The following is a 26,883-nucleotide window of genomic DNA, read 5'->3' as shown; positions in this document are numbered from 1 at the left end:
GCAGCTAGAATCAAATCATGAAAATCATACCATCATTTTTCATATTCAGTAGTGTTGTGACTCATCCTGTCAGGGATTCCATCCTTCTGTACTTGGGATAGCCACCCCAACTATGTTTTACAAGGGAGCCTTCTCCCTCCTCTTTTAGCTTTCCATGGGCAGGCTGAAACACTTTTCACCTCCAAGTCAAGTAACCTGTGGCTAAGCTCTCTTACATGTATCGTGTCTGTCAAAAATCAGCAGGAGTCAGTGTAACAGCAAATAAAAGGGACACTGATACCTCTAATAAGCAATCTCTGCCACCAGAGGTTGGGGTTGGAGCCACCATTTCCCCCTCCCCTCCATACATAGTTTAGGCAGATGGCATTCACTTACCATACAAACACACCTGGCCATGTCAAAGGAGAACATAAACGACTGCAGTGAGAGAAAAGAAACCACAAATGCTTTTCAGTTTTATTCTTACTGGGAGGGTAGTGGCATCCTGACATGTCACATCATCCAATGAAAACTGACTGGGACTTTTTCAAGGCTCTTAGCTCATCTCACAGTTATGGTACTAAGTCTCGGAGTAATCTCGGCTTGGCTTGTTCAGCCTGCAGACATGGCATTCCCAATTCCAGATGGTTTCACTGTGTCAAGACTAAAGTAATCAGTACTAACAGAAAGGGAAAGTAATCAGATGTGAAACACAGACCATACGATGAGTGATGTGTCAGGCTGGTACTACACAATATTTGTACAGACCAGTCAGAAATGGGTATTACAAACAGAGCTGGAAAATAGTAATAGTTAAAAACACGACTGAATGCTTTGAACAGGTTTCCCAGAACAGATGAAGTCTATTCAGAAAAATAATGTAACAGTTTCAAAAAACAACAACAACAACCAAACAAAACAAAAAATGCCTCTAGTGACCTTTAAATCAGCTTTTCCATTGGATAAATATATTTGAAATAGTCGTACAGTTCACAGTGGCATAAAGTTCTCTGATTGCTTGAGTGCTTGAAAATATCTCATCAGTAAAAAAATACCAGAGCTGGGGAAGGAAAACCCTCTCTCTGAATTCTGTACATGGGCAAATGCACAGGTTTTGGCAGGCATCAGGTCATTGGATCAATGGGAAACTGGCAGCATCACAGGACTGCAGATCACAAGTCAGGGGATGGAGGATAAGAAGAGTAGTAAGGCCCATTTTCCTGCAATGAGAACAGAATAAGCAGTTGAACAAAAGTCTTCTCCAATACACTTTGGTGCAATAATGGTAACACAAAGACAGAAATAATTAGGTACTCATGGCTTTGTCTTTCATAAGAACAGTGACTGCCACAATTCACCCAGGAGAGGAGTGTGCTGGTAAACAGGCAAAAATAGGCCTTAGTTTTGCCTCTGTTTTGAGCAAAAGGCACAAGTTAAACTTTTGTCATGAAACCAAAGCCGTGATGCAAGGGAGACATGAATGCTGGCATAGCCAATAACTCATGCCAAAGCTGCTAATGCATATACACAGCTCTGGCTACTGCTTTGTAGTTATATCACATCCTCTTTGGAAAGATTCTGCCAACTGAAACCATATTCATTCCACCATTTGGTCAGAGATCTGGGGTAGAGAGGGGAAGAGGTTGAGGGTTCGACACAAAGGCAGGGCACCCTTCTATGGTTCCATTTTTCCCAGGTGTTTGTTTTTTTTTCTTTTTTAATCCTTTTCCTGAATGCTTGTTAATATGTGGGACAGAGAAGATGAAACACAGAAGTAAGTGATTACAGTCAGGGTAGGGTATATGGCAGGTATGTAACAAGAATATTATCTTGTCCACAGTTCTTGGCTTAGGGAAGGAACTCTGCCTCTTATGCACAAAGGAGACTGCTCTAATGGGAAGGTATCCTGCTTCTTAGCCAAGGCCCCTGCTTGGGCTGATGTAGACAAAAAATTAAGAGAATCATTACTCAGGGAAGAACAATTAGACTCTCGAGGAACCTTCTCCCTGTCTTCTCCACATTCTTACTAGGTGGAAGTCAGTCTCTTTAACGCTCTCACAGAGCAGAATGGCAGAGCACAAGAGTTGCACTTAGGAGCACAGACTCATGCTGGCCACATGCAATCACTTACCCTGGCATCGTACTCGAGGACAAAAGGAGGGAGATCGATCTGTTCTGGGGGTATGGCTGCGAATAACTGCTGAAGGCTTTCCACGTAGTGGATTTTGTCCTTTAGCCCTGAGACTGTAAAGGTTGTGAAAAACCATGCTGAAACCTGAAAATAAATCCCAACAAAACCAAATTACCATGGTGCTCTTTCAAAACCTTCAAGATCAAAATAATGCTCCATAGTTAAACAGGCCTGAGTTAAACTTGAAACACTAATATCGTCACAATAACACCATTAGGTCAGGAAGTACGCACTGCTGACTGCTGGCAAGCACCGTACTGTGAACTTTCAAGCTAGTGTTTTCTGCCCAGCTGCCAGTTTAAGGTCCCTTTCTACTGTTCAAGAGTGACAGCCATTCTGCTATTTAACTTCAAAAAATCATCAGTATAGTGCTACATTTTCACTTCCAGCTTTTTGACTCTGTCAGAAGCATTTTCAACCCTTTACATTCAAGTTTTCACAGAATGGCAATGAGAGGGAGAGGAAGCTGTTCAGCTATTCAAATGTTCCATTGAAACCTCCTTTCTGCTTTGGATTGGCTGAGGGAGTGTGTCCTTTTGTTTTATCACCTTTTTTATCAAAGTCTTATCAATCTACCTCTACCAGAATAAGCCCATCATCTTATTCTACAAGATTTTACTTTAAGTATTCACACCTCTCTCTCTCTTTTGGATATAAATAGGATAAGGAATCTTTGTTTTGTGAAGAGCACTAAGACACCACTGATACTTCTACAACTTCTTAAATATTCCTGTTTGAACTGACTGCACAAACTTTACCATTTAAACCTACCTTCTCCAAAATTAAGCACTGTATTACTTCTTGTTTATTTTTTATCTTGTCTTTTCCTGACAGAATGAAGGGAAAGAAAAGAACTGCTCTATAGGTTACAAATGCTCCTATTAGGAACTACTCACATGGTCCTAGGCACCCGGCTCTTGAGCAGAGGGGGCTGGACCAAGGGACCTCCCTTACAACCTGGACCATTCTGCCACTCTGTTGGATAGTTTTACTTTGAGTACATTAAGTTAACAGAAAAGAAACAACACCACAAGAAAAGCCGTGAGGGAAAGCAAGAGTTTAAAATAAACCAAAACATTAGATCAATAAAAATTATCTGTCTGAATAGAACATTTAAAGAAAAAGTCAATCCCTAAAAAATGTCCTGGATTAACTCTGCTGCCTCCCTCAAAACAGCATATTTTAATGAGAAAAGGGCAATGAAAAAGTGAAAAGGAGGTAAAGAACAGGACAGAACATTGAGATCAGTTCTCTATTTTAAGGGCAGAATTAGATATTTATGTTAGCAGAAAGCAGGGAGACAGATTATTACTGGCATCCATTATTCACTATATTTTTCTAATAAGGTCTCATATGAGTGACACTAGATGACAGTTTAATGAATGAAAAATACCTTCTCAATCTTGTACCAAAGTAGCATGCTTTTCAAGGTGTGTTATGAATGACAATCATTAAACATAATTGCTATGGATGTTTAATGCATAAAAGCCTAATAGGGAATATTTTTGCAGCCATCACGATAATTGCTATTGGGAAAGGTGGTTTTTCCCACCCTGCCTCCCTCTCAGTATACAATCTACTGCAGTTTGAGACATCTTACCCAGTAACATAGAAAGAGGGGAGGGAGGGAGAAATGTCTCTGGAGAACTTCTCTATTACCTCCATTCTTCATAATCCCAGGTTATAGAAACAGAAATACAAGAGCAGCTATTTCCTTATTGGTAACTGGACATGAAAATTTAAATTATACCAAATCCCTAGTTAATACACTAAAAGCAGAATAAATTATGCCAGAGCAGCCAAAGTTAAAAATCTAGACATCTGCTTAAGTCTTCCTTCATTTTTCATGTCCTGATGTCCTGAATAAAAGGCTTCTGCCAGTATTCTGCCAAGCTATAAAACCACAGTTAAAAGTATCAGTTGTCTCCCACAGAAAACCAGCATAACACAGATTAGCTGTGTCACTAATGCCTTAACTTGGTTGTATCTCAAACTTACTAAAATCTGGGAAATTTTATTGCAGTTGGAAGGATCTTGCATAGAAAAAGACAAAAAGTGATTTGTAACAACCTTTATATCGGCATCTGATCTCCAGAAACTGCTTTACAGGACTATTACAGAAAAAAACAAGACAAAAATTGTTCACGACAAATACAAAGATTATGATGATTATGAATATCTTATTTGAGTATTCAGGCATGTTTCAGTTTTGAAACATTCTTGATTCGCTGCCAATTTCTGAAAACAGAATTTCTCTGGATAAGACTGTTTCAGATCCAACCACTTACATGCCAGCTCAGACCATGAGCTCTAAAAAGGTTGATTTGGAGCGTTCTCAAAGAGAGTCAAGAGGATTCACACAAAAATGGCCCCAAAAGCCCTTTTTTTATATATCAGCAGCTATAGCAATAACTAGAAGAAACACATTTACTAGCAAGATATGAAGGAACTTGCGATGGCATTTCATTGGGTATCCTGATCTAAGGCCTGGCAGTGTTCACATAGCAAGGGCTGCTGCCAGCCTAAAAAACTTCTGATGCCTATTTCATCACAAGAACAGCTAAATTTCAAAAGCACAAGAGAATCCAGGATTAGTGTACAAAAACGGACTGCACAATGACATACCCTGCTTCAGTTACTCTATATTTTAGGATAACTGATGAACCCTCTTCCCTGCATACCAAACTCCATGAATTCTAGACAGGCAATTATCCTCAGAAAAGACATATGCAACAGTGTCATATCTAGAAACCAAACAAAGAGTCACTGTTGGCAACATAAAGCACATTGAGAACTATGATGCTTTTCTAGGGGCTTCTGAGTTTCCAAAGAGCCATGAAGAAAAGCCTCTTGATCCCTTTTAGCCCATAAATAAGCAAAAGTGACTCTAGCAGATGGCAGCCATTCGCTGTGGCAGGATTCAATACCGCTGTAAAATGTACAGTTTATATCAGAGATTTAAGAATGAGATCTATGTACAAGGGTGATGTATTTGGCAAGTCACATGAATGCACAAGCCTTCCTCCTGCATTTGAGGCATGGGGTGTTTTCCACTACTTCTAGGGAAGGGAGTCAGTGCTCCAAATAGGAAGATGAACCTGCCAAACATTTTTGAAGAAATTTGAAGCCCTTGAGCTTGCAATCTTTCATGGGGAGAAGAGCTCTGAAATTGCCAAAAAACAAGGAGAGAGAAAAATCATTCCCTCTTAGCAGCCACCTTCTTCCCCACGCTTTCTGCTGCATATTCCCCATCATGTCTCATAAGCTGATAGTCCACGCAACAGTCAGCAGCAATCCTACTTGCCTTCAGTTAGAAAAAATATTGGCACAAAGATATGGATACACATTCTCTTTTGCCTCCAGCTGTGCTGCCAGAATAGGATACAAACCAATACTATTTCCAGCAAGTTAGAGAACTCTGTGTCTCTCACCCTCCCTGCTTCCCACCACCATCTGCTTCCCCCACAGATCTGTCAAGTCCCACTGCAGTTTCCAAAGGGACAGACAAGATGGTAATAGACACCAAAAAAACATTTCTCAAGCAACTAGAAATGTATGGGAAGAGAGGAGGGGGATGAAGTGCTGCTGAGCACCTAAAATATTAGTACTTCCTGGCTTCAGCTTTTCCACTCAACTCTGTGACCTTAGTAATGTTCTGGGCCAGCTCCTACATTTTCAGGAGTATCAGAGCTGGAAGCTCTAATTCTAGCAGGCGAGACCTCAGATCTGTACCCTGTGGGAATAATTAATATCCTAACTGAAACTGGAAGCTATGCTGTTGAGAAGCCTCAGCCTTATCTACATAAAAACAAGGAAGCTCCAAGTCTCATGGTGTCCCAGCTGTGCACACGCATAGAAAGTACTCTCTAGAAATTTAGCAGTCAAAGAAATTCTTTCTGAACATGTGCAAACAGATGTTTTTTTCCAGGCATATAATCTTCTTGAATTTGATCAATGTCAGCAAAAAGCAGAATAAACACAGAGGTTAATCTGCAGTGAACATGGGGGATCACATTTCTAAGTGTTTTAATAGGACAAACAAAAATTTTAGAAAGGGCTGCTGCTGGCAGTTCGTCTGAAGTACTCCTACTGCTGCAATATGAGTCGTGGGTATGAAGTACAGCCGAGAGCCAGCTCCATGTTCTGCTGGCCCACACAGATCATAGCCAAGGGTAACATCTTACTGCATGATGAGTTCAGTTTTTCATCTCCTGAAGGCTTAACAGGATTTTTCTGCACTCCATCATTCTTCCCATCTTTCTTTGCTACTCTACACACTCTAATCCAGACTAATCTCACTGCTGCTCGACACACTGCCCTCTGCCCAGACCAAGGCAGCTCTTGAGTGATCTGTAGCACACGTGTGATACCCCTTGTGGGGAAGGAAAAGGTGAAACACCCAGGACATGAACTACACAAAAAAATTCCCAGAGGTTTTGGTCGTGGTTTGCCATCCTGCCAACCGCACAACAGCAAAAAGGACAAAACGTTTCTCTTTGAAAGAAACAGGACCCAAAGCTTCCACCTCTCTCTGTTAAGAGCACTGACAAAGCAGGGCACAAGATAGCTTGCACCCCACCGGGGTTCAGCTTACCACAAAGGCTGGAAGACTACAGCTAGATCAAAGGTGGGGATGAATTTCAAGTTCTGACTGTGGATCCAGAAGATACTGCCTCATTTGGAAGTCTTATATATATATACCTCCACATTCCTCGTACTACAGGCTTAAATGCTACTCCACCAGCACACAAAATGTACTTTTATTTTGTACTATTTATCTCACCTTTGAACGAAACGTTGGGTGGACAAAATACAGTGCCTTCAAATTCCTCTTGTACCTGGATTATAGAAAGAAAAAATTATTTAAAAGTGACTTCTAATTGAGCTCACCTACACAACCCAACTGTCAAAACAGGTAATTTTGCTTAAGTGCCAGTGATGTGATTTTAAGAAGTTAGATCTAATGTAAGGACAGATACCAAAAATTAAATGTAAAGGTAGAAGAAAGGAAAAAAAAAAAAAAAGCAGCAAAGCAGAATGCTTATTTTTCAAAGATGTCACAGCCTGCAGTCTTTCAAGTGGACAGTGAAAGGAAGTTAACGACAAATTATGACTGCGAGTGTTACCCAAGCCTCTTCCCTTACAACTAGCAACAGAATTCAACAAAGCCAGGCTCCAAATGCTCCAGCTTTGGATACTGACAGACAAGACAACCAGAGTACCTCCCTAACAGCTCCAAAAGGGAGACTGCAGAGGACAGAACTTCTGGTTTAACAGATGGTTTGGAGAAGGAAAGAAAACAGTCCTCCTTTTTCTTGCCTTTGTTGGTCATTTAGGTCTTTGTCCCAGCAAAACTCTCTCGCAAATAAATGGGAAACCACAAACAGGGAATGACAAATATTTGCAAAGCACAGTGGAAGACCAGAATGTGTTCTTCTCCTATTGACACTTACTTGGCATCAACAATGTCATAGAGTTTCTTCAAGAAATTAGAGTCTAGTTGATTGTAATCATTTGTGAGCGTATGGAAGTACACCAAGACATATTCCTTCACTGCAATATGATCCATAACGTGGATGAAATACAGGAGAGCCTGAGATAGAAAGAAATGAAATTTTTATTTGCAAAGAACCCTTCCACAGTTGCATTACATCTTAATATGCTTCCTTTAATTCATCTAAAAATCAGGAATCATGAGGCTGGATGGCATTATGTTTCAGCTACAAAAGCAAAGCCAACTTGCTTTTGCTTCCAAGTCTTCAACTTGACTGTAGTAACTTGGATGTCTTTTTTGCCTATCTGACCTCACAGATGGAGATAAATTCTTGCCGTTTCCATGAAAAACTAATTTGACTCATTACATTTCACTCTTCATGTCTTGGCAGTTACAGAAGCAGGGCAAGTCTCTTCCTTATTGAGAAGAAAAAGGAGTCCATATTAGCCCTATTTTTTCTACAAGCAGACCAGTATCTAATTGAAAAGTGTCACCCCAAAGCACACATAGCTTTGTAAGGGAATACATACTTTTATCTGCCTATAAAATTAGTTTCTATTTAATATCTTTTAAGTTTTCTACAGATAATGTTTCTAGTATTAACATTGAACTATTCTTATAATTAGCCTCTCACATCCTGAACATCTCACATGCAACCTACACAACTCTGGTTTTACAAAGCCTTACCTTTTCCATGTCTATCAATGTTACAGGGATATTCCTTCCAACCACCACCATCACCGTGCGGCCACAGTTATCTACACCTATAAAAGAAAGGAAAATATGTCTCAGCTTCTCTCAGTCATGCCAGGTTTTGGAGTTGGTCCCTTTCAAACCAGGGAGAATCAGCCACAGCTCAGAATTTTTGCAACACATCTGGTTTCCAGCAGAGGAAATATGCTTAGAGTTACTGCTCTGCCTAAACCAGTATTTATTCTGATGCAAAAACGCACGCATCACATCTGAAAAGTTAAGTTTTAAGGACTGCAATTTTATGTTGCGAGTATACTCCATATTTACCTAAATATCAAGTAATAACATGGTTTTTACTTAACAAAAACAAACAAACTTCACTTGGAGTTCTACCACTGAAGCAAAATTCTTCAAAGAAACCAAGCTCTGAAATCCAGTGCACTGATTCCCAGAGCACACTTTAAGGCCCTCCTGCAGCCCACAGAGCCTTGTTTAAGGCAAACAAAAGAACTTAAATTTGCAGCTACTGAGCAGAAGGTATCACATAGCCTTGGTATTGGCACAAAGATCAGGGTAAGCATCTGGATTTTTAGGAGGCCAAAGATATCAGCCAAAGTGTTGAACAGACTTTCTCTGCAGAAACACAGCTATGCTTTTGACACCTGACTACTTGCCTGTTTCTTCCCATCCTTGTGCAAAGCAGCAATAAGCCACTGGGACTATGGCAAATTTTATGTCCAAGGATGATGTTAACTAAAGAGTAAAAGTGAACCGAAGAGTTCAGGTTCCCCATCTCTGCTTCCCAGGCTGCAAAGACCTTGCAGCTGTTTTCTTCCACTGAATCCTCCACTGCGTTGTTGAATTTCTCTCTAATCTCCCCATCTATTGAATTCAAGGTTGCAAGATGTGCTTCCCATGATCTCAGTGAGCCACCAGTACTAGGAAAGGCACACAGAGGAGAGCAACACATAACCTGATCTGAGGGAAATAAAGCAAGTAATTTTGTTCAGAGAGCTTTCTTAAAAGTTGCTTTAGTAACTGCCTACACTCTACACTACCCATCTGAAAGCAACATTCATTTCTTTGTAACAAAAGGGTGTAGGTAATTCAGATCAAAATAAGAAGTATCTCACACAGAGCACCTTATGCATTGGCTTAATCTAATAGTACTGATTTACATTTAAAGCTCCAGTAATTCAGGATATGCATGTATCCTCAGTGTTAAAGCGGAGCAGTTTAGAAGTTTACCACACAGTCTTCCACACCAATCAAGAGAGAACTACTGTTTTACTGCAGAGGTGTTGCCTAGTTCTTGTCCAGCCCTCTATCTTGACAGCATGACTTACTGTAAATGCAAGTCCACAGAAAATACTGTATTTTGTACTTTTACTTTAAGATGATATACCTCAGTCATCGGTACCCTGAACTTACCTGTTTGGTACAAGGCTTTGAGAGAAGCAATGTCAGAGAGGTCTTCAGCTCTTGCCTGACACAGCCAGCGATTATAACTAGAAAGTTAAAAACATCTGGTCAGATCTAATCCCCCTTTGGACTAGCATTAGAATCCTGAAAAGTTATATGGGACAGGAACAACAAAACAAACTTTTTCTGACTGAGCCTTCTCTCTAATGTGGTTTTCCAACCTATGGAGCAACTGTCAAGTTGTTAAAGAAAGAAGAGTTAAAAAAATAAAATTGAGTGCCTTATTCACATACCTAGTGATTTTCACTAGGGCAACAAATACACATCAACTAGTAAGAATAGTGGCATTGCATTTGGGCTGAAAAGATCTCAGAGACTTTTCCATTTAAATAACTCAGTGCTTAAAAGACAGGAAAAAAAAGAAAATGCCTTTAAAAAGTCTAGAAGTCAAACACTGTGACACAGCAACCAGTGTTAAACATGGATTTTTTTCCCCTCTTTGAGCGGTATGCCTCATCTGACAAAACAAGCCAAACACCATGCCTCAAGGGGTCTCCAGCATGGAATTAGCTTCTAAAGAAGTGATCATGCACATTAGGGTTACCACAGCAAGAAGGTGGATACCATTTGATAAATAAAATAAAATAAAATGGTTTTGCTATCTGCCCAGAGCCTCAGGAGTAAGTGAGCAGTATTGAAAGCAGGTGACCCCACTACAAAAAGCGGTGACAAAACAGTGACATCTTGTGGCAAACGGATAAGGCAGCTGGCTGAATGCACCGGGTATGCTACTGGGTTCACCACGAGCTTCCCTTTTCCTCTTTTTTTACTTGCTGGAAGATTAGGCTTTACAGATAACAAAGTCATCATAAGGGTTGCTCCTCTGAACAGCTAACTAACACAAAATATTCACACGGACAAGCAAATTCTCACTTCCTCTGATGCTGCTTTTGCAGTGCTGCCTCTGACAACTGTCCCTGAAGGATGAGGCGTCTCTGTTTATCAACGTCTCCCTCCATGCGGGCAAAAGCATGGGAACCAATGAAAGACAAATCTGCCTCCAGACCCTCTTCATCTGAAGCATCTGCAGTAGAAATAAAGGCAGTGTAAAACATTCGAGCAGCATACAGGACAGCAATGCTGCTAATGAATTGCTCTATATCTCAGTGAGCCAACACAGTCATCATGTTACAGACTAGCACAAAAACCACAGCGTACCATGATGTGGCTCTGATGCCTCACCAGTACCACTGACAGATTGGAGCATGTGACATGAACTAGACTCCCTTGAAAATGTTGGTTTGCTTGAAAACTAACTGGCAAGTTCTAGTCATCAGCTTGTAACAAAGGGATAATGGTCAACTCTCCTGAAAAATAACGTCTGGAGAGAGTGACATGGGCTTTGCAGTTCTCCTACTTGTCACAGAGGGAAAAATAAGTATGCAGAGGCACAGATGCTGCAGCTTTATTCAGTTTAGAAGCTGTACCGTAGAAAGGGCTTTTTTTTTTATATCACTGACACTTCTTGAAGAAATGCTGGAGAGCTGGTGGTAATCTGAGTTTACATATTTTTATAGTATTGTTTACAACGTGACTGTGTAACGAAATATAAGAGCACAGGCTCACTTGCTGGTGACAATGCCAGCATGCTCCACTGAATTTGATGTCAGCAAGGAATACTGCTAAGGCTTCTAGCACTACCTCTCTGGGCAATCTGGATGGGAACTGAGTTTCCCAGTTTTAGCGTCACAGGCTATACTTGGACAAGAGTGCAGGATTCTACTCCTATATATGCAAACACAGAAATGTCACAAAGCATTAGCTAGTTTGAATACCTCACACTGATCACCTTCAAATATCACTCTAGCCAGCAGGTTGGACAGGGAAAAGACAGGACTCTGATCAGCAGGAATAGGTACATTAGGTATCAAACTAGGAAGGGGAAAATTGTCTGTACCCTAACTGCCTATTCAGCCTTAACCCAACACACTATGCAAAAGTAGAAAATCTTTGACATTCATTCCAAATTGTCTGCTTTTGATGGTTTAAGGCTTTGCTTGAAGGAGTGAAAAACTTTCACATCAGTGCTTAATAAATAAGGCAGAATGTGCCTGCTATGCCCTTTTATGTATTAAATTCCTTTGCTATACATATCTCACCTCAATCCTGACATCTAGGCAACCTCTTTACAAAGAGACTTTCACTGAGCTTTGATACCCATTTCCAAACTCTGATCTCTGGTTTGATCTAGTTCTTCCATCTTTTAGGGGAGTTTCTGCTACTTTTCACTGCACATCTACTGGTTTGATGCACATCAATAGAATGATATGATTTGAAACAACATTTGCTAACATATAAGCAACACTTTGCTACTATACAAGACAGACCATTAACTGGCCAGAACGCCTTTTACAGTTAGGAGATGCACGAGATTCTGCAAAAAACCTTCAAAGATTCTAATCACTTTGGAAGAAAATTTACAAAGGAAATTAACTACCCGACCTCTCCCCATAAGAAAGACAGAACAGCTCTACTGCATTCTCCTCTAACCACACCATGGCAGAAAGCAACTCTACTGCATCCTCTACACAACATGGCAGAAAGCAGAAGTTACTGCTGCGGAACATATGAAGCCAACGAGGCAGCCTGGCAACTGGAATCATTAAAACCTGCCTTCAGTGAACTGAGGCAGGAAAACATCTCTCTGCCTCTGTTTCTTTTTTTCCCCACTGATTTTCACACAGAGATACTTATTCCAAAGTTCAGTTAAGGACTCACCATCTGGAACACCCGGCTTTTCCGTAATCCTGATCTGCCGCTCTGGCACTACAGGCTCCCCTTCTGCATTGCCAATATCTGCAGGGAGGTAAGGCAAGGATTGTATCTCTTCTTCCAGCGATCTTGGAAAATACAGAGGCAGCAACTTCTGGTAAGTGGCCTACAAATGAGAAAAATGCGTGAAGGGCCTATCATCACACATCCTTGTTCTTCAGTTAAACAGTGCCTGCCTTTGCAGCAGGGAACCTGAACACAGTGTGGGGTGTTCTGCCCAGGAACTGCCATTAGCAAGTCCAATGTACAAGAGAGGTCAATAGTCAAACTGCCAACATCTCTCAGAATACAGATTATTTAATATCAAGTTTGCTATTTAAACAAGTCAGCAAGTAGCGTTTAAGATGTTTGTAGGTCTGCAGGCAAGCTAAACTGGTCCTCTTAAAGCACATGTTTGTGTAAGGAGGAAATTTTGTATGAGGAATTTCCTCTCTGGCTAACAGATATCAGTACTAGTACTGGTTCCTGTCCATGACTCAGAAATATGGAAGCCATAAGCAAAAAGTTTCTGAACATGTCCATAGTGACTGCTATGAGCATAAACAGTACTGGAAAAGAGGCTGTGGTAGCAGGGGACAGAAAGATGCTCTAAGACCAAAAGTCTATGTGATCTGAGGTAGAAATCCAAATCCAGCTTTACAAGGCAGGAGTTAATAGTGCTGCAAAAAAGATCAAACATGTGCATGAATTTTGGTGGAATGAACACCAAGGAAGTACCTCTTCAAGTTCAGAAACAGCAAACACCACCTTCTCCAGAGTCTCTCCATGAATCTCCAGAAACCTTCTAACTGTGCCTGCAAGGAAGATTAAATGTAGTTAGCAGAACAAGAGGAGGAATCTACACACACAACTAAAAGTGAAAAACTCAGAGGGCAGAGGAGAGAGCCATCAGTACCCATACAGACTTGTTCCAGGCTGTAGGCAAGTGTGGATTAAGTGGTAGTTTAAAACACCAAATGAGGTGCAGGCCATATTGGAGGTTCCATCTCCACTCACTGCCCTTAGAGACAGACACAAATGGAGAAAATGTCTCTCTTTGATTTTAACTTACTAGGCATTCCTCAGACTGTGAAATGTGATTCTATCGCCCTGAAAAAATGAAGACAAATCCTTCCCTTAGAGAGTCCTGTGCAAATTGCTATGACCTAGAACAAGTCACTGTGCCCTAAGTTATCAGGAAAGCAATATAAGCAAGCTACAGCAGAAGGTGGTCTGAGATAGGGTCAGCAACCCAAAATCTCTGGAGTCAGCTAGGCCAGAGAGGCATACAAAAATTATATTTGTAAATCATGAGAGGAAGTGTCCAAACAAACTGGTTAATTCAGCAGTATTTTATCAAGTAGCACATAGTTCTACAGAGATAACAGAAGACAGCAATGAAAGAAGTTACTCTGCACAGAATACCCTAGTGAGAGTTCAAGAGACAGCAGAAGCAAAAAAAGAGCTATTTTCAAATACTTCCTGAACAGAAATTCATGTATAATTGGGTTGACCTGCAACATTATTTTACATAAGAAATGCAGTCGTGCAGTTCCACAGCAAACAGTTTTGAATGCATGTGAGCAGATCTTTTCAGATGTCTCACTCAGCAGGCAGACAGCAGAGAAAACAACGGACCAATCTGTTTCTCCAGAGCCAGCATCTCTGCTAAACAGAGGGTAAGAGAGATTTCTCAAGTCAATTTGCACAGAAAGAGGAAAACCCACTCCTTCCATCTGCAACAACTTTCCTATCATGCAGTACCACCCTGCAGGAAGCTCCAGGTACTGGGTGGTAGAAAACAGACAGAAGTAGGCCAATAGAAATCAAAAAGAGACAAGAGAAAAGTGAAAACAAGGTGAGTTTAATAATATTATCTTATTTTTTTCAGCCTAGGAAATTTTCTGATTTCTTTTCAGTAGTCTTCGTTTTTTTCTTTAACACAGTTTCCTCCTGAACACAAGGAAATTTGAAAACTTTTAGCAATGATCTTTAGTAAGGAGTTCCATAAAACAAATAGCTAAAGCATAAGAACCATTTCCCCTTGTTTGCTCTGAATCCAATTCATACTGGATTTGTTTGGTGGTTCTTATATTGGGAGACAGTGAACAGCTGATTCCTATTCACCATTTCCATGCCACTTACGAATTTACAGTCATCTCCCACACTCCCTTCAAGTTCAGTGTATTCCACTCTGAAAGAGACTTTAGCTTACTTTGCTATTTCTTGCCTTCTCCTATTATTGTTGTCCTCCTCAACTTCTCTCTCTAATATATTCTTTTGGAATGTGCATCTTTAAAGGGTGAACAGAGCACAGATCTCTTGCATAACATTCTTAATTTTGTTGTGTCTTACTCAGCTTGCTGTTTTGAACTCCTGTGAGCCTGTGTTTCCATGGAACTATTATAATCTCAATGTTTTGCTCCCTAAGGTTAGGCCATCATTTTGCATGCGAAGGCAGAAGCGTGTAGGAGTAGGTCAGCAGGGAAAGAATATCACTTTACATTTGGATATGCTGATGACACTCAAACAGCAGATGAAATTCACTGTTGCTTGAGGTCCGTCTGTAGCTATTCAACAGTAAGGCCTCATCTTTGCTATTCTGAACAATTTTCTATTACCAGCAAACTCTCTCACCTCACTGTTCAGCACCTTTTCAAGGCTATTAATTAATATGCTGAAGCCTGCAAGTTCCTGCACAGATACTTGTGGATCCTTACTGATGACCTCCCAATAGAGAAAGGTTCACTTATTTTTAGCTTCTATTTCCTGATCAACCACACAAGGCCTTTTTACAGCCTTGAACAAACTACAGACCCCTAAAAAAAGGTTTCCTCATATCAATTGCAACTTCTCAGAGGTATGTGACCTGCTCGAAACTTTCACAGTTTATGTTTCTTTCCAGCAAACTTACGCAGTGCTATGTGTGTTGCATCCTCCAAGGGGTAGCATCGTTTCACAGAGTTAATGACACAAAATCCTACAGAGCACATTGCCTGTTCCCTGAAATCCAGAGAAAGAGACACAAATGAACAGATGGTCAGGTGTGAACATATGCCTGTCAGCACAGCAGGTAACACCAATAAATTTTTCCCTGAGTCTATGCAGCAGTAACCCTCTTTCAGGTTTTTGCAGGATTCTTCCCTGGCAAGATGTATATATATACATGCCACCATTAAGCAGAGAAGGAGGGAACCATTAATTATTCCACACAGTTTCCTCTGGTGCTTGTTCTCAGGTTTCTCCTCTCTTGTATCCTAAATGAAGTTCTTTCCTCAAGCTCCCTGCAAGCCTTTCCAGATTACTTTCCTTCCTGTATAAAATTGATAGCGAGAAGAAGGAAGGGAAAAGAAGGTGCTCTGTATTGCAAACACTCCTCTGCTCCTTCACCTGACCTATCACTTGTTTTGTTAGAGGTCTGGATCAACATGGCTTACTCAATCCTACCTACGATTAGATAATCATCAGAATGGAGTGACACATACTTTAAAATCAGTAGGATGCTTCCAGCACTGAGACACATTTTCAGAAGAGTAAAGCAGAGCTGTCAAGAACTGTCATCAGAGGATTTTCAGCAAGCTCAGTTGGTAGACAATTTCACAAACATCTAAAGTTACTCTAGAAAACAGATTGACTGAAAGGCATTCTGTATGCAGAAGTATCAGAATTTTAAAATTGTTTTTAACATGTTTCAATCTGGTCCTGACTTTGCTTGTTACTTCTGAGGCAGAACAAAACTAGTACATGCTAGAAACTTCAGCTGTAATCTTGATTATGAAACAGTTACTGTTGCACTGTAATGCACAGTCCAGCCCTGGAAGTATTGATCTTCCCAACCATAAGACATCGTTAAGCATGTTTTCTGACATCACTCTTGTTTAGGTATATTTTCTGACTGCTACCATTACAAGAGCTGTCACAGGAGAAGAACACAATACAGGAAAAGACACAGAAAAAACAGAAAAAAACCCAAACCTGTTACTAAAGAGGAAGTAGAAAATACCACTGATGAAAGAGGAAAAAACTGCAAATCCAGCTGCAGCAACAGTAGATGTACAAGTAACCTTACACCTTGACTTAGAATTTCATGTTTCTTTTGTATGAAGGCAGAGAGGTCAAATTTATGAACTGATAGAACAATCAGATCTGCCTGTGGGTTTATCCCCATGGCTTCAGACAGACATGAAGCTGTTGCTCGGTGAGCTCATTTAAAGCTTTTTGCCGCACAGAACCCAATGCAACCATCAATGCTGTTTCTCCTTTGAGTAACTCAATGCTGCAGAGCTCTAGCTACACCGTTTCAGGACCTCAACCAGCTCAGATCTCTCTTCACATTTTATCTACAGCACAGCTAACAAAATGCACCGAGCGTACCATGAAAGTCACTAATGTCTTCATGGCATTAACCAAACCCCGTTTACACGAGAAGATACGCACAGACATTTGGCCTCTGTGCAGACCCGAGTTTCTAGAACAGATGTAGCACAGATGGCAAACCCTTGTGCAAGCTGTGGTGTGCTTACTTTGCGAGCTGCAGGACGTTGCGGTAACAGCTGTACAGAGAACTCTCGGCCGCTGTGCGATACCGGCTCTTGTACTTGGGTCCCACTGTGTGAATGATGAAACGTGCAGCCAAATTAAACCCTTTGGTGAGTTTAGCCTCGCCTGTCCTGCAACCTGAGAAAAAATAAAACACAAACATAAATGTCCATGCCACGGTAAGAAAGCCAGAAGTATTTGAGCCCTTGACTTCCTCAAGTCAGACAATTTCACTTCATACATCAGTCAGTGTTTAGGACATTGAATATTAAGGATAGCCCTATCTCATGCCAGCTGCTTAGCATCATCTAGGCAGGCTGAGGAGGTGAGAACTGTGCTCCTTCCTCTTCACTTTATGCATATCAGGACAAACCAGAAACTGCTCAAAATGTTGTCTTAATTGCAGTGCCTTAATTACAGAGACAGGAAATAAATGATTTAATAACGTGCAGAGAACTGATCTACAAATATACTAGTATACAAATATATTAATATACAAATATACAGGCAGCAATAAAAAGTCCTTCTGAATTTAACAATTTGTTTTTTGAGGAGACTGCTTTTTGGATAAAAAATTACTACAAGTCTCCTTAAACAAAACAGTCGTTGGCAACGCTATTAAAAATGAATAGATCAAACACTTGTTCCATTTATACTCCCAGAATGAGGTAGCTTGCTTTATTTTGCAAGGTTTTTCCTGTCCACAAGGCACACATACGATTCTCATGGAGATCATACTTAATTGACAGACTAGATGTCTCATCCCAAGGCAAGGAAATTCAAGCAATACATTTAATTGTTCCATTCACAGCACCCTGCAGTTACATACTCTGGAAACAGATACTGTGTTTGAAGTCTGTTTTTCCTTCAGCACTTGGAAGAAAAGTCTGCTATAACTCCCCTTCTTCACCTAGTGATATCTAGTCTACTCCAGTTCTGGACAGCCAGAGAGCATCAGTAATCTCTAACTACACTTACAGAAGATTATACGTCATACTTCCCAATGCCTTCTGCCTGGAGATCTCCACAAAACCTAAACAACTAAAATGAGCAGTAAGTATTATTCCTATTTTAAGATATGGTGGGAAATGAGCTGTACAAGTCAAGGTCTGTGGCAAAACTGGGAACAAAGTCAAGATCTTATTTTTTATCCAACGAGGTTTCAGACATGAGAATAGCTTTTCTCCAAGTTTAAAATGGAGACTCTGAATCCTCTACAAAATACGTGTGGCAGAGAGAAGGCACTACTGGAGTTAGAAGACTACTGTCCATTGCTGTTACAGAAGGTCTTCATTAGACAGCAACAAGTTGACAGCCAAGCAATTAATAGTACTTTATCTGCAAGCCTACCCTAGGCTATAGTATTTCTGCATTAATCAAAACTAACCCTGCTCCCAGGAACACATAAGGTAGCTGAGCCTTAAAGAAAGGCCAGGCCTTTGAAGTGTCAGTAAGTCACATGCTTTAAGATCATGATTTTTCTTGGAATCTATGAAATGCGAATATATACCAAGCAGTAGGAATAAAGCAGGAGAGACCTAACTGAAAATGCAACCATTTTACAGCTTTAGAGCATAGACCACGTATTTTTATTTTTTCAGCACAAACATTCTCCCATGAAAACAATTTCAAGGCTAAATGGGGAAAGAAGGCAAAAAGGAAGCAGAGGTGACAGAAGAAGCATAAACCAATTTTTTAACTAAGACTCTCCATCCACTTCTACTACCATGACAAATACATTTAGGGTACTCAAAAGCTAAAGCTGTAACCCAGCCTTTCTTTCCTCCCCCACACAACACGTCAGTAGGGTGTCACAGAAGAACCAATTTCCAAAAAGCTCTTGGCACAAGCTTGTAAGAAAACTGCCATGTACAGGGAGTTGTGAACAGAATGCAGAATGCATTACACTGAGAAGACATCAGTGTCTTCACTGGGGTGGAGGATGCAAAACCACACGTAATTTAGCATGTAAAAGAGAATTTAAGAAGCTAAGCCCAACAACTCCCTATAGAGCTGACAGATCTCAAACTTTAGGGACTCCTTGGGCAAAGGAGTGAACAGCAAAGAAAGACTAAAAAAAATGGAGGAAATACACCCCCATCCTGATGCTTTGTACTAGGCAAGGGCAGTAGATTTCTAATGATAAAAATGACTCTGGCCACTTACCTTTGAGCTTCTGGAGTTCATCCTTCAGGTCAGGCCCAGCATGCATGAATATACTTTCAGATACTGGATTCTTATCGGTGAGAGACTCATTACTGGTATTTACAATGGCCGTGCAGTTCAATAACGCGACATCTCCTTTCCTGAGGAAACAGTTTTTTGGGGGCTAAATGTACGATTAAGCAGCATATTCTCAAATAAGTGCTGACAAGCAAGGAAATGCCAAGTTACAGGAAAAGCTTTAACAGTACTCCAGTGCCCACACAATGTAGCACACCCTGACGTGCTCACCATGCCGAATCATCCTTTGCCTCTATCTGATGACTGCATGCAAACTGTCAGTCCCTTAAAAACTCCCAGTCTCAACAGTAGTTTGGGGTTGTATGTAGAAAAGGCAGTGTTCTAGTTGTATGTAGGCCAGTTCAGACAGCAAACATGCAAAGCAGCTGGTTAAACTGATGGAGTGTAATACGTTCCAAAAACGCACATACTTTCTCTCGAGGTAAGACGACAACCCTTGTACTACATTACTTTCAAATCGTCAACAATTTTTTCAATGTACTTCTTTTGGGTTGCTTACACATTATCCAGGGCACCTTACTGCTGCTGCTCTTCCTCACACCACTAGAGTGACGCTGCAGCTGGACAAGTTTCCTTTGCTTTTGTTCCCAAATTGTGAACCCACAATTGGATCATGTTCATTCTGCTGTTTAAGGATCAGACATGCAGAAGATAAACAAGGCAGAGATGCGTAAGGGACAGAGGGATAGCAGAACTGACCTGCTTTTTGTCACAGCAGCAGCCATTAGGGATTTTGGGATCAAAGAGCATAAGAAGGGAAATAAAGATTCCCACGCACAGGGAGAGATTCAAATAATAGTTGAAACTGCACACATTTATTACAACCAAGCCCAAGTCATAAGAGATATTTAACCTTTTACTCCTCTCTTCCTTTACTTAATCGGTTCAGGAAATCCATGAACAGTCCCATTTCCTGCATGTATTAACCAGAAAGAGGTTCCCTGAATCTGTGTCCCTAAGAAATCCTTTTCTCTTCATACTGATTAACAAAGTTATTCTTCTAGATAGTAGGTTCACGCATCTGAGTTACAGTAAATAAAAACGGATGGAGCAAGCCCATCTCAGCGCACTGTACTTTATCAACAGATTTTGGTAGAAAACCACGGAGACAAAGCACAGAATGTGGGGGAGGGCAGGAAGAACATAAACCACATGAAAGAAAGAAACACCGATTTAAATCAGAAAAGTGAAAGCGGAATAATGACAAAAAATACAGAAAAAAGCTAGTAGACAGCAAGTGTATTTTAAAAAATTAAAAATCTCATATCAAAGTGCCCAACTAAGTTTTGATATTAAGCATACAGTATCACAGCAGGAAGTACATCTCCAGACTGCTGCAACAAGGACTGCCTATGAGCAAGCAATTTATAACCAGTGGTGGAGCAAAATCTCAGACTTGTAAATTTATAGAGAACAAAAAGATTATTTTCTTCCCAGATCTGTAATGTCTGATTCGAGAAGAGAGGATTTCAAGGCTTTATTCTACAGCAGTAATCATTACATGAGGCAATTAGATACTGTAGTAAATGGAAAAGTGATGACAGACACACCAGGGCCATATGGAACTTACCACAAGATTATTTTTTCATTGATGTCTTTCCTGTATGGAAAAGGTGATCTAACATCAACTTGAGCCTTTCCAACAGGATTTTGGTGAGAGTCCAGCTGCTTGGCCTCATAGGCATCAGTCCAGCCTGGCAGAGTGTCAATATCCACAAACTGGGAAGGAGCACCCAAGGGATCCATGGGATGGTAACAACAATTCCCTTTCTCTGCTAACTTGTCACACTCCAATTCTCACTGGAGTCTTCCAGGTGCTTTAAAGAAAGAAAATCAAACCAGGTCACCAGGTGTTCACTGAAAGTAATTCTCCTGTGGAGCCAGACCTCTCGCAAGACTGCAATGCAATTACAACCGGCAGAAAACAGAAAAACATTGATTTCCCACTCAAGCACTCTCTCTTTCTGTTTTATTGCCTGTAAGGCAATGCAAATACTCGCAGTGAGACACACCTTTTCCAACAGCGCAAGGTGAAAACACCCTCTCTGCTAAATTGATCTAACTGGCTTGTAATCTTGCATTTTGGAAATAGTGACAACAAATTCCCAAGAGTAGAATGGACCTCAGTCTTCCTGAAGAGTGTTATTTCTTCAGCTAAACAAAAAGTAAATTTGTAGCAGGGTATGTATCATTTATTCCTTCAGAGGAATATGGCCAGGGTTATATTTGGAAAAAATAAAAATAAAAATAAAGAAAAATACACAACTTCCTAAACTACAATGCCCTCCAAACCACAAACTTTACAACAAACCCAATGAAAACATCCTTCTTACCCCCGAGTCATACAGCCCTTCTGTGAATTCTGAACCGCTGCAAACTAGACTTATTGTTACATAGTTCTTACAGTTGTGCACTCGGGCACAAAACCCCTTCGCCCAAATAAGTTTTGCAAGAAAAGCTGTAAACCTGTAAATTTTGATCGCTGGCCCAGTGAATTTGAAGATTGAACTCCAGCATCTGACTGGTTTTTTTTAAAGCCTGAGATGACACTGGTTGGTAGGTGAAGGCTCAGATGTGCCGATATGTACTTATCAGTTCAGTTTCAAGACTACTACATTCTCATTGTGACTGCTAAAAGACAGTAGCAAACCACACTGGCACAAACATACCCAAGGAATTAACTTCAGTTTTCCACATACACACACACATTACTTAACCCTTTTCACAAGTTCATAATGGATAATAATTTAAAAGAGATTGCATCCACAAGGGGTAATTGTGAAACGTGAATCACAAAGCACGTTCATTAGCTAGGAGAAAACAACAAAACAAAACAACCAACCATCCAAGCTCACACTGAGAGGTAATAAAGGCTGACAATGGGACAAAGACAGCTGTAAGAGCATCAAACAAGATTTCTGCCACAAAGAGCTGGGAGAAGGGCAACGAGCAAGAAAGGCGATGAGCAAGGGTAGAGCGGTTGCACTGGCTCCCACCAAAAGCTCATCCACAACGGCGGCTTCCCCGCTGACGAACAGCCCAAACCAGAGGTCTGGGTAAGAGGCAAGGAGGAGCGGGGCTGCTCCGGGATGTTTCCCCCACGCTCGGTGCCCGGGCCCTCCCGCGGCGGAGGCGGCCCCGGCGGGACGGCGGGCTGGCAACGAGGCACAGAGCGCTAGGAACGGGGCACAGAGAGCTGGGAGGTCCCCACACCCCCGGGGCGATGTGCGGGGCCCCTGCCTGGGAGGAGGTGCTGCCTCTCCCGCCCGTCGCAGCCGGCACGCTGGCAGCGCTCACCGCCGGGGCCGCCGCCCGGCCCCACCCGCTGCCCGCCCGCGCTGCCCCCGCGCTGTGCCCCGGCGGAACCGCGCGGCAACTCACGGGCAGAGCCGCAGAGCCGCCGCCAGCCCCGCCCGGACAGAGGGTCCCGGTCGGCGCCGGTCTGGCGACATCACCCAGGGAAGCGCCGCGGCCGCCGCGCCTTCCGCTTCCCTTCCCGGGCGGAGCTTCCCCGCCGCACTTCCCGCCGGGCCCGCGCTGACGCACTTCCAGCGCGGCGGGCCGGGAGTGCCGCACGTGTGGGGCTGCTGCGCCCTCCGCGCACATCCCTTCCCTACACATTCCCTCCTTCCCTACACATTCCCTCCTTCCCCTCGCTCTCCCCTACCCCCAGCATTCCCGCCGCCATGGGGCTGACGCGGCAGTACCTGCGGTACGAGCCCGCCGCGCTCTTCGGGCTGGTGGCGAGCGCCAGGGGCAGCGTGGCCTTCGTGGCGCTGCGCGGGGAGCGGGGCCGCTACGTGGCCGTGCCGGGCTGCGAGCACGTGTTCGTGTGGGACACTCGGAAAGGAGAGAAGGTGCGAGCGGGGCCGGCCCGGGATGCGGGGCCGGGGGGAGGTGGTGATGGGTGGCGTGGCACGGCTGGGGTGCGGCGTGCGGGGCTTTTGGACCACCTGAAGCAGCGTTGTTTGTGTTACTGGGCGGCATTTCAAGGGAAGAGACACCTCCACAGCTTCCCCCCCTCCTCCGTAGTGTGAGCACAGTGTGAGGTTTGAGGTCGTGTCCTGACCCCGTCATGGTGTTGCCTTCCAGTTCCCCACACTGGTCATTGGACCAAAAGGATCCTGCAGAGTGTTACCTTTTGGATAGTCCAGAATAAATTCCTATGTTGGATGCTTACAAGAAGGGCTTGGTACTACTTATTTCTGTTTAAGGGATTGATAAGATTTGCATTCGTTGAAATCCCTCAGACAGCACCACCACACACATAGAGCAGATGCGGCTATAGATGATTTGGATATCAGCAGTGCAGCAGCTCTCACCTTTGTTTTCTTCTGATAGTACCTTGTGGCCATCAGTTGTTAGGGGGAGGGAGTGGCAGTCCTGCTGTTCTGCTCTTACTGTGAGAGCAATTTATTTTATCTTGACTTAATCCGAAAATGGCTGGATCTCACTGTGGATCCTTTGAGTTTACCTCAGTACCTCAGCTGGGGAAGAGTAATCGCTGTCGTGGTGACTGGAAAGCTGCTCCCTGTTTAGCTGGCTGTGTGGAAGTCCTTAGATGAATCAGGGATGTCATGCAGTTTGTGTTTTGGCTGTGGAACTGGGCATCCCATGTGAAAGTTGTATCTCACAGGGAGGCAGTGAGCTGTAACTTTAAGGACTTTGCCACATATTGTCTCCTGTTGAGTCCTGAAATCACTTTAAGTACTACTGTTCACTGCAAACTGAAATTGGGATTTGCTTCACAGCCCCTAGGGTCTGACAGCTGGTATATTGTTTTGGAGATGTTCTTGTGCAGTCTATGGGAAAGCAGATCTGTCCTATTCCTGAGAAAGGCCAGGCAAGAGAGGATGAATTGGGAAGAAACTTTCAGACTTTACTCTCATACAGTGCTTCTTGCTCTCTGGCACTTAAAATGCGGAGGCAGAATTCCGAGCTCCTGAGTTCCAGGCTTCATTCTGCACCAGTCTCGTTTGAGTATGAGAACTTACTTCCCTTCTAACTGCTGTTTGCCATGGAAAATGGGGCTAATGACACTGTATTTGAGGCAAGAAGTTGAAAAATTAACTTAAACAGTGGCAGAAGCTCTCAGTTGGATGTTCATTATAAGAGTAGAGTATATTCTTTCTGCTGTGTAAATATCTGGCTCTGACACATCATTTATCAACATTATACATACTTTGTCTCCTAAAAATTGCAGGTTCTTATCCTGAAGGGTCTCAAGCAGGAAGTCAGTTGCCTCTGCCCGTCTCCAGATGGGTTGCACTTGGCTGTTGGGTATGAAGATGGATCAATCCGTGTCTTCAACCTCCTAAGCGGAGAAGCGAGTATCACTTTCAATGGACACAGGGCTGCAGTTACAGCGCTGCAGTACGACCATCTGGGTGGCCGCCTGGTGTCTGGCTCAAAGGTGAGGGTTGCACACCTGGAGGATGGCCCTTTCACAGAGATGCTCTATGGGGAAGGCTGACCTGCACTAAAATGTTCAGCATTTTAGGTGCATTATGTGGCCTCTACCTGCAGCCAAGAGGATTGCAGTGAGAGGAGTTAGGACTGCAAGACAGTGATGAAACTGGGGAGCCCAGGGCTAGGAAAGTTGCAGGGGCTGCAGGGCAGGAGTAGGGTGCTATTACAGGTTTTAAAGTGAAGAAGCTTGTGAGGTCAGGAATAGCGAAAGTGACTCAGTCTGAGACAACAATACATTTACTGGTCTGAATGCACCTTTTGGGAAGGAAAGGCACTTGCATTAAGTATCTTGACATTCAAATTCAGAGTGAGAAAGTGTGCTCTCAGGTGATATTTTCAGTCTCGTAGCAAAACTTTTGCAGAGACAAATGGCAGTCCCTTGGAGCTGCTCTCTCTGTTCCAGGATACCGAAGTCATCGTGTGGGATGTCATCAATGAGAGTGGTCTGTACCGGCTGAGAGGACACAAGGATGCTGTCACTCAGGTCCTTTTCTTGAAGGAGAAGAACCTGTTGGTCACCAGGTGAGCCAGACGAAGTGTAGTTGTTGATCAGGAGAGCAGGCATGGTTTTACTTGAAATTTAGACATCCTATGTTCTGCAGCCATTTGCGTTCTGCTTCTTGTCTCATGAGATCTCAGACCCACCATCATCTTTGATTTTGTCACATCCATATATTTTTTAATAGTGCTTGAATCCAGATGTGGTTAGCGGAGCTGAAATGACCATACTGAAAAAACAGTATTTAGAAAAGTGTTTAACAAGCTGGTAAATGCAACAACTTAAAATTATTTTAACAAGGAGTAATGATAATATGTTCATTATGTATGTAGTCATTTTTGCTGTTTATCTTGAAGAATTAAGCAGACTTAACTGTCTGTATGTGTAACTCAGCAATGTGACAGAAAAATTGCTTCCTCAAAAGCTGTAAATATAGGAATAAATTAAAAGATGATAGGGGTTTTTTTTAGTTGTTTTTTTTTTGTTATTCAACATGAGCTGTGAGTTGACTAAATCCCTTTATTAAATGGTTGACAGCAGATACTCTTCTGAAGTGTCAGTCAGTAATTTTTTATTTATTAATGTGTCTTACAGTAGCTTAAAAGAAAAGTGCATGCTATTAGTTGAGTGTGAAATTAGAGTTTCTTTAGCTTTTTTTTAAAGTTTTTTTCAGTAGTATTTGGTTAGTTTGGTGGATGATACCCATCCCTTAATGCAATTTTAGTACTTGCAGGTCAGTTTAGAAATGCTTCTTAATTTTCTCAGTAGCTAAATTGAGGTGAAATTCCTCTCTATTTTTGTATTTATTTTATTAACAGAATAGAGATATTATCCTGTTTTTCTGGAGATGCAAATTCTTGCTTCCTTACTTTAGATTGTTTTATTGGCCAATCAACTAATTGCCTTCCTTCGTGTACAGAATTTTTTGTGGTATTTTCACCTGTCCAATTTGCAAATGTCATTGGATCCTATGTAACAGAAGAAGTGGATTAACAATAAATACCACTTTTAATCAGATTTTTTTTTTGTCTTGGGGGAGCTTAGTAATGTAACAATTTGTATCTTGATTTAGTTGAAACTTATTGAGGAAAATAGGCTCTGACAAACTTACCAAAAATTAATAAAGTTAAATTGTTGTAGGGTGCACTGAAAGAATCTGTTTAAATGCTGAAATTACTTTTCTTGAATGCTCTTGTAGTATTGAGGTAGCATAATGTATGTGTTTTCAAGGAGATGTGGGCTTTGAAGGACTGAAACAGCTGTAACTCTGCGGATGAGTGTTCAAAAGGAAGGAACCTGTGTTTTTTGTAGCCTGGTCAGTGCACAGGCATGGCACTTGTTGAGTCTACAGAGAATTGTTCTCATCCCAAATTAGCAAGAAAGAAGGCAGTGTGACTCTGGGGCTGGCAGCTGCATCCCGAGGTGGAAGTAGTTTTCAGTAACTTGCCAGATACGTTTTTGTAGTACCTTTGTATTGCTCTACTTTGTTCTTGTGTAGCTTGTGAAATTCAATGTCTAAGCAGCTGCTCTGGGATATACTAT

At 42.0% G+C, this 26,883-nt stretch overlaps 2 protein-coding genes across 3 annotated transcripts in view; one reads left to right on the top strand and one right to left on the bottom strand.

Annotated features, from left to right (window-relative positions):
- Nucleotides 1-425: 425 nt before the first annotated feature.
- On the bottom strand, nucleotides 426-22,887 carry GDAP2 (ganglioside induced differentiation associated protein 2). Of its 2 annotated transcripts, none has more exons than XM_027894145.1 (14): nucleotides 22,755-22,887; nucleotides 20,944-21,190; nucleotides 19,296-19,435; nucleotides 17,114-17,267; nucleotides 15,505-15,593; nucleotides 13,329-13,405; nucleotides 12,558-12,717; nucleotides 10,713-10,863; nucleotides 9,789-9,865; nucleotides 8,352-8,428; nucleotides 7,624-7,763; nucleotides 6,954-7,008; nucleotides 2,111-2,254; nucleotides 426-1,199 (listed from the first exon to the last, which is right to left on the bottom strand). In XM_027894145.1, the coding sequence occupies exons 2-14, from the start codon at nucleotides 21,117-21,119 to the stop codon at nucleotides 1,152-1,154; spliced, it is 1,488 nt and encodes a 495-aa protein (XP_027749946.1). In that variant the 5' UTR covers nucleotides 21,120-21,190; nucleotides 22,755-22,887; the 3' UTR covers nucleotides 426-1,151. The 2 variants fall into 2 exon arrangements, with proteins under 2 accessions (XP_027749946.1, XP_027749947.1); XM_027894146.1 differs by lacking the exon at nucleotides 22,755-22,887 and adding an exon at nucleotides 20,227-20,394 and having other exon boundaries at nucleotides 20,944-21,007.
- Nucleotides 22,888-23,011: 124 nt separating this feature from the next.
- Nucleotides 23,012-26,883, top strand: part of WDR3 (WD repeat domain 3) — a 20,242-nt gene continuing 16,370 nt past the window's right edge. Inside the window, exons 1-3 of the mRNA XM_027894128.1 lie at nucleotides 23,012-23,230; nucleotides 24,577-24,786; nucleotides 25,246-25,364. Coding sequence (XP_027749929.1) covers nucleotides 23,060-23,230; nucleotides 24,577-24,786; nucleotides 25,246-25,364 — 500 coding nt within the window. The 5' untranslated portion in view covers nucleotides 23,012-23,059. The remainder of the gene's footprint in view (nucleotides 23,231-24,576; nucleotides 24,787-25,245; nucleotides 25,365-26,883) is intronic.

The sequence above is a fragment of the Empidonax traillii genome, unplaced genomic scaffold (assembly GCF_003031625.1).
Source record: "Empidonax traillii isolate 1590-97213 ecotype Southwest subspecies unplaced genomic scaffold, ASM303162v1 scaffold418:size511083, whole genome shotgun sequence".
Taxonomy (NCBI): domain Eukaryota; kingdom Metazoa; phylum Chordata; class Aves; order Passeriformes; family Tyrannidae; genus Empidonax; species Empidonax traillii.
Note: the sequence above shows the minus strand (reverse complement) of the source record. Positions and strands in the feature narration are given on the sequence as shown.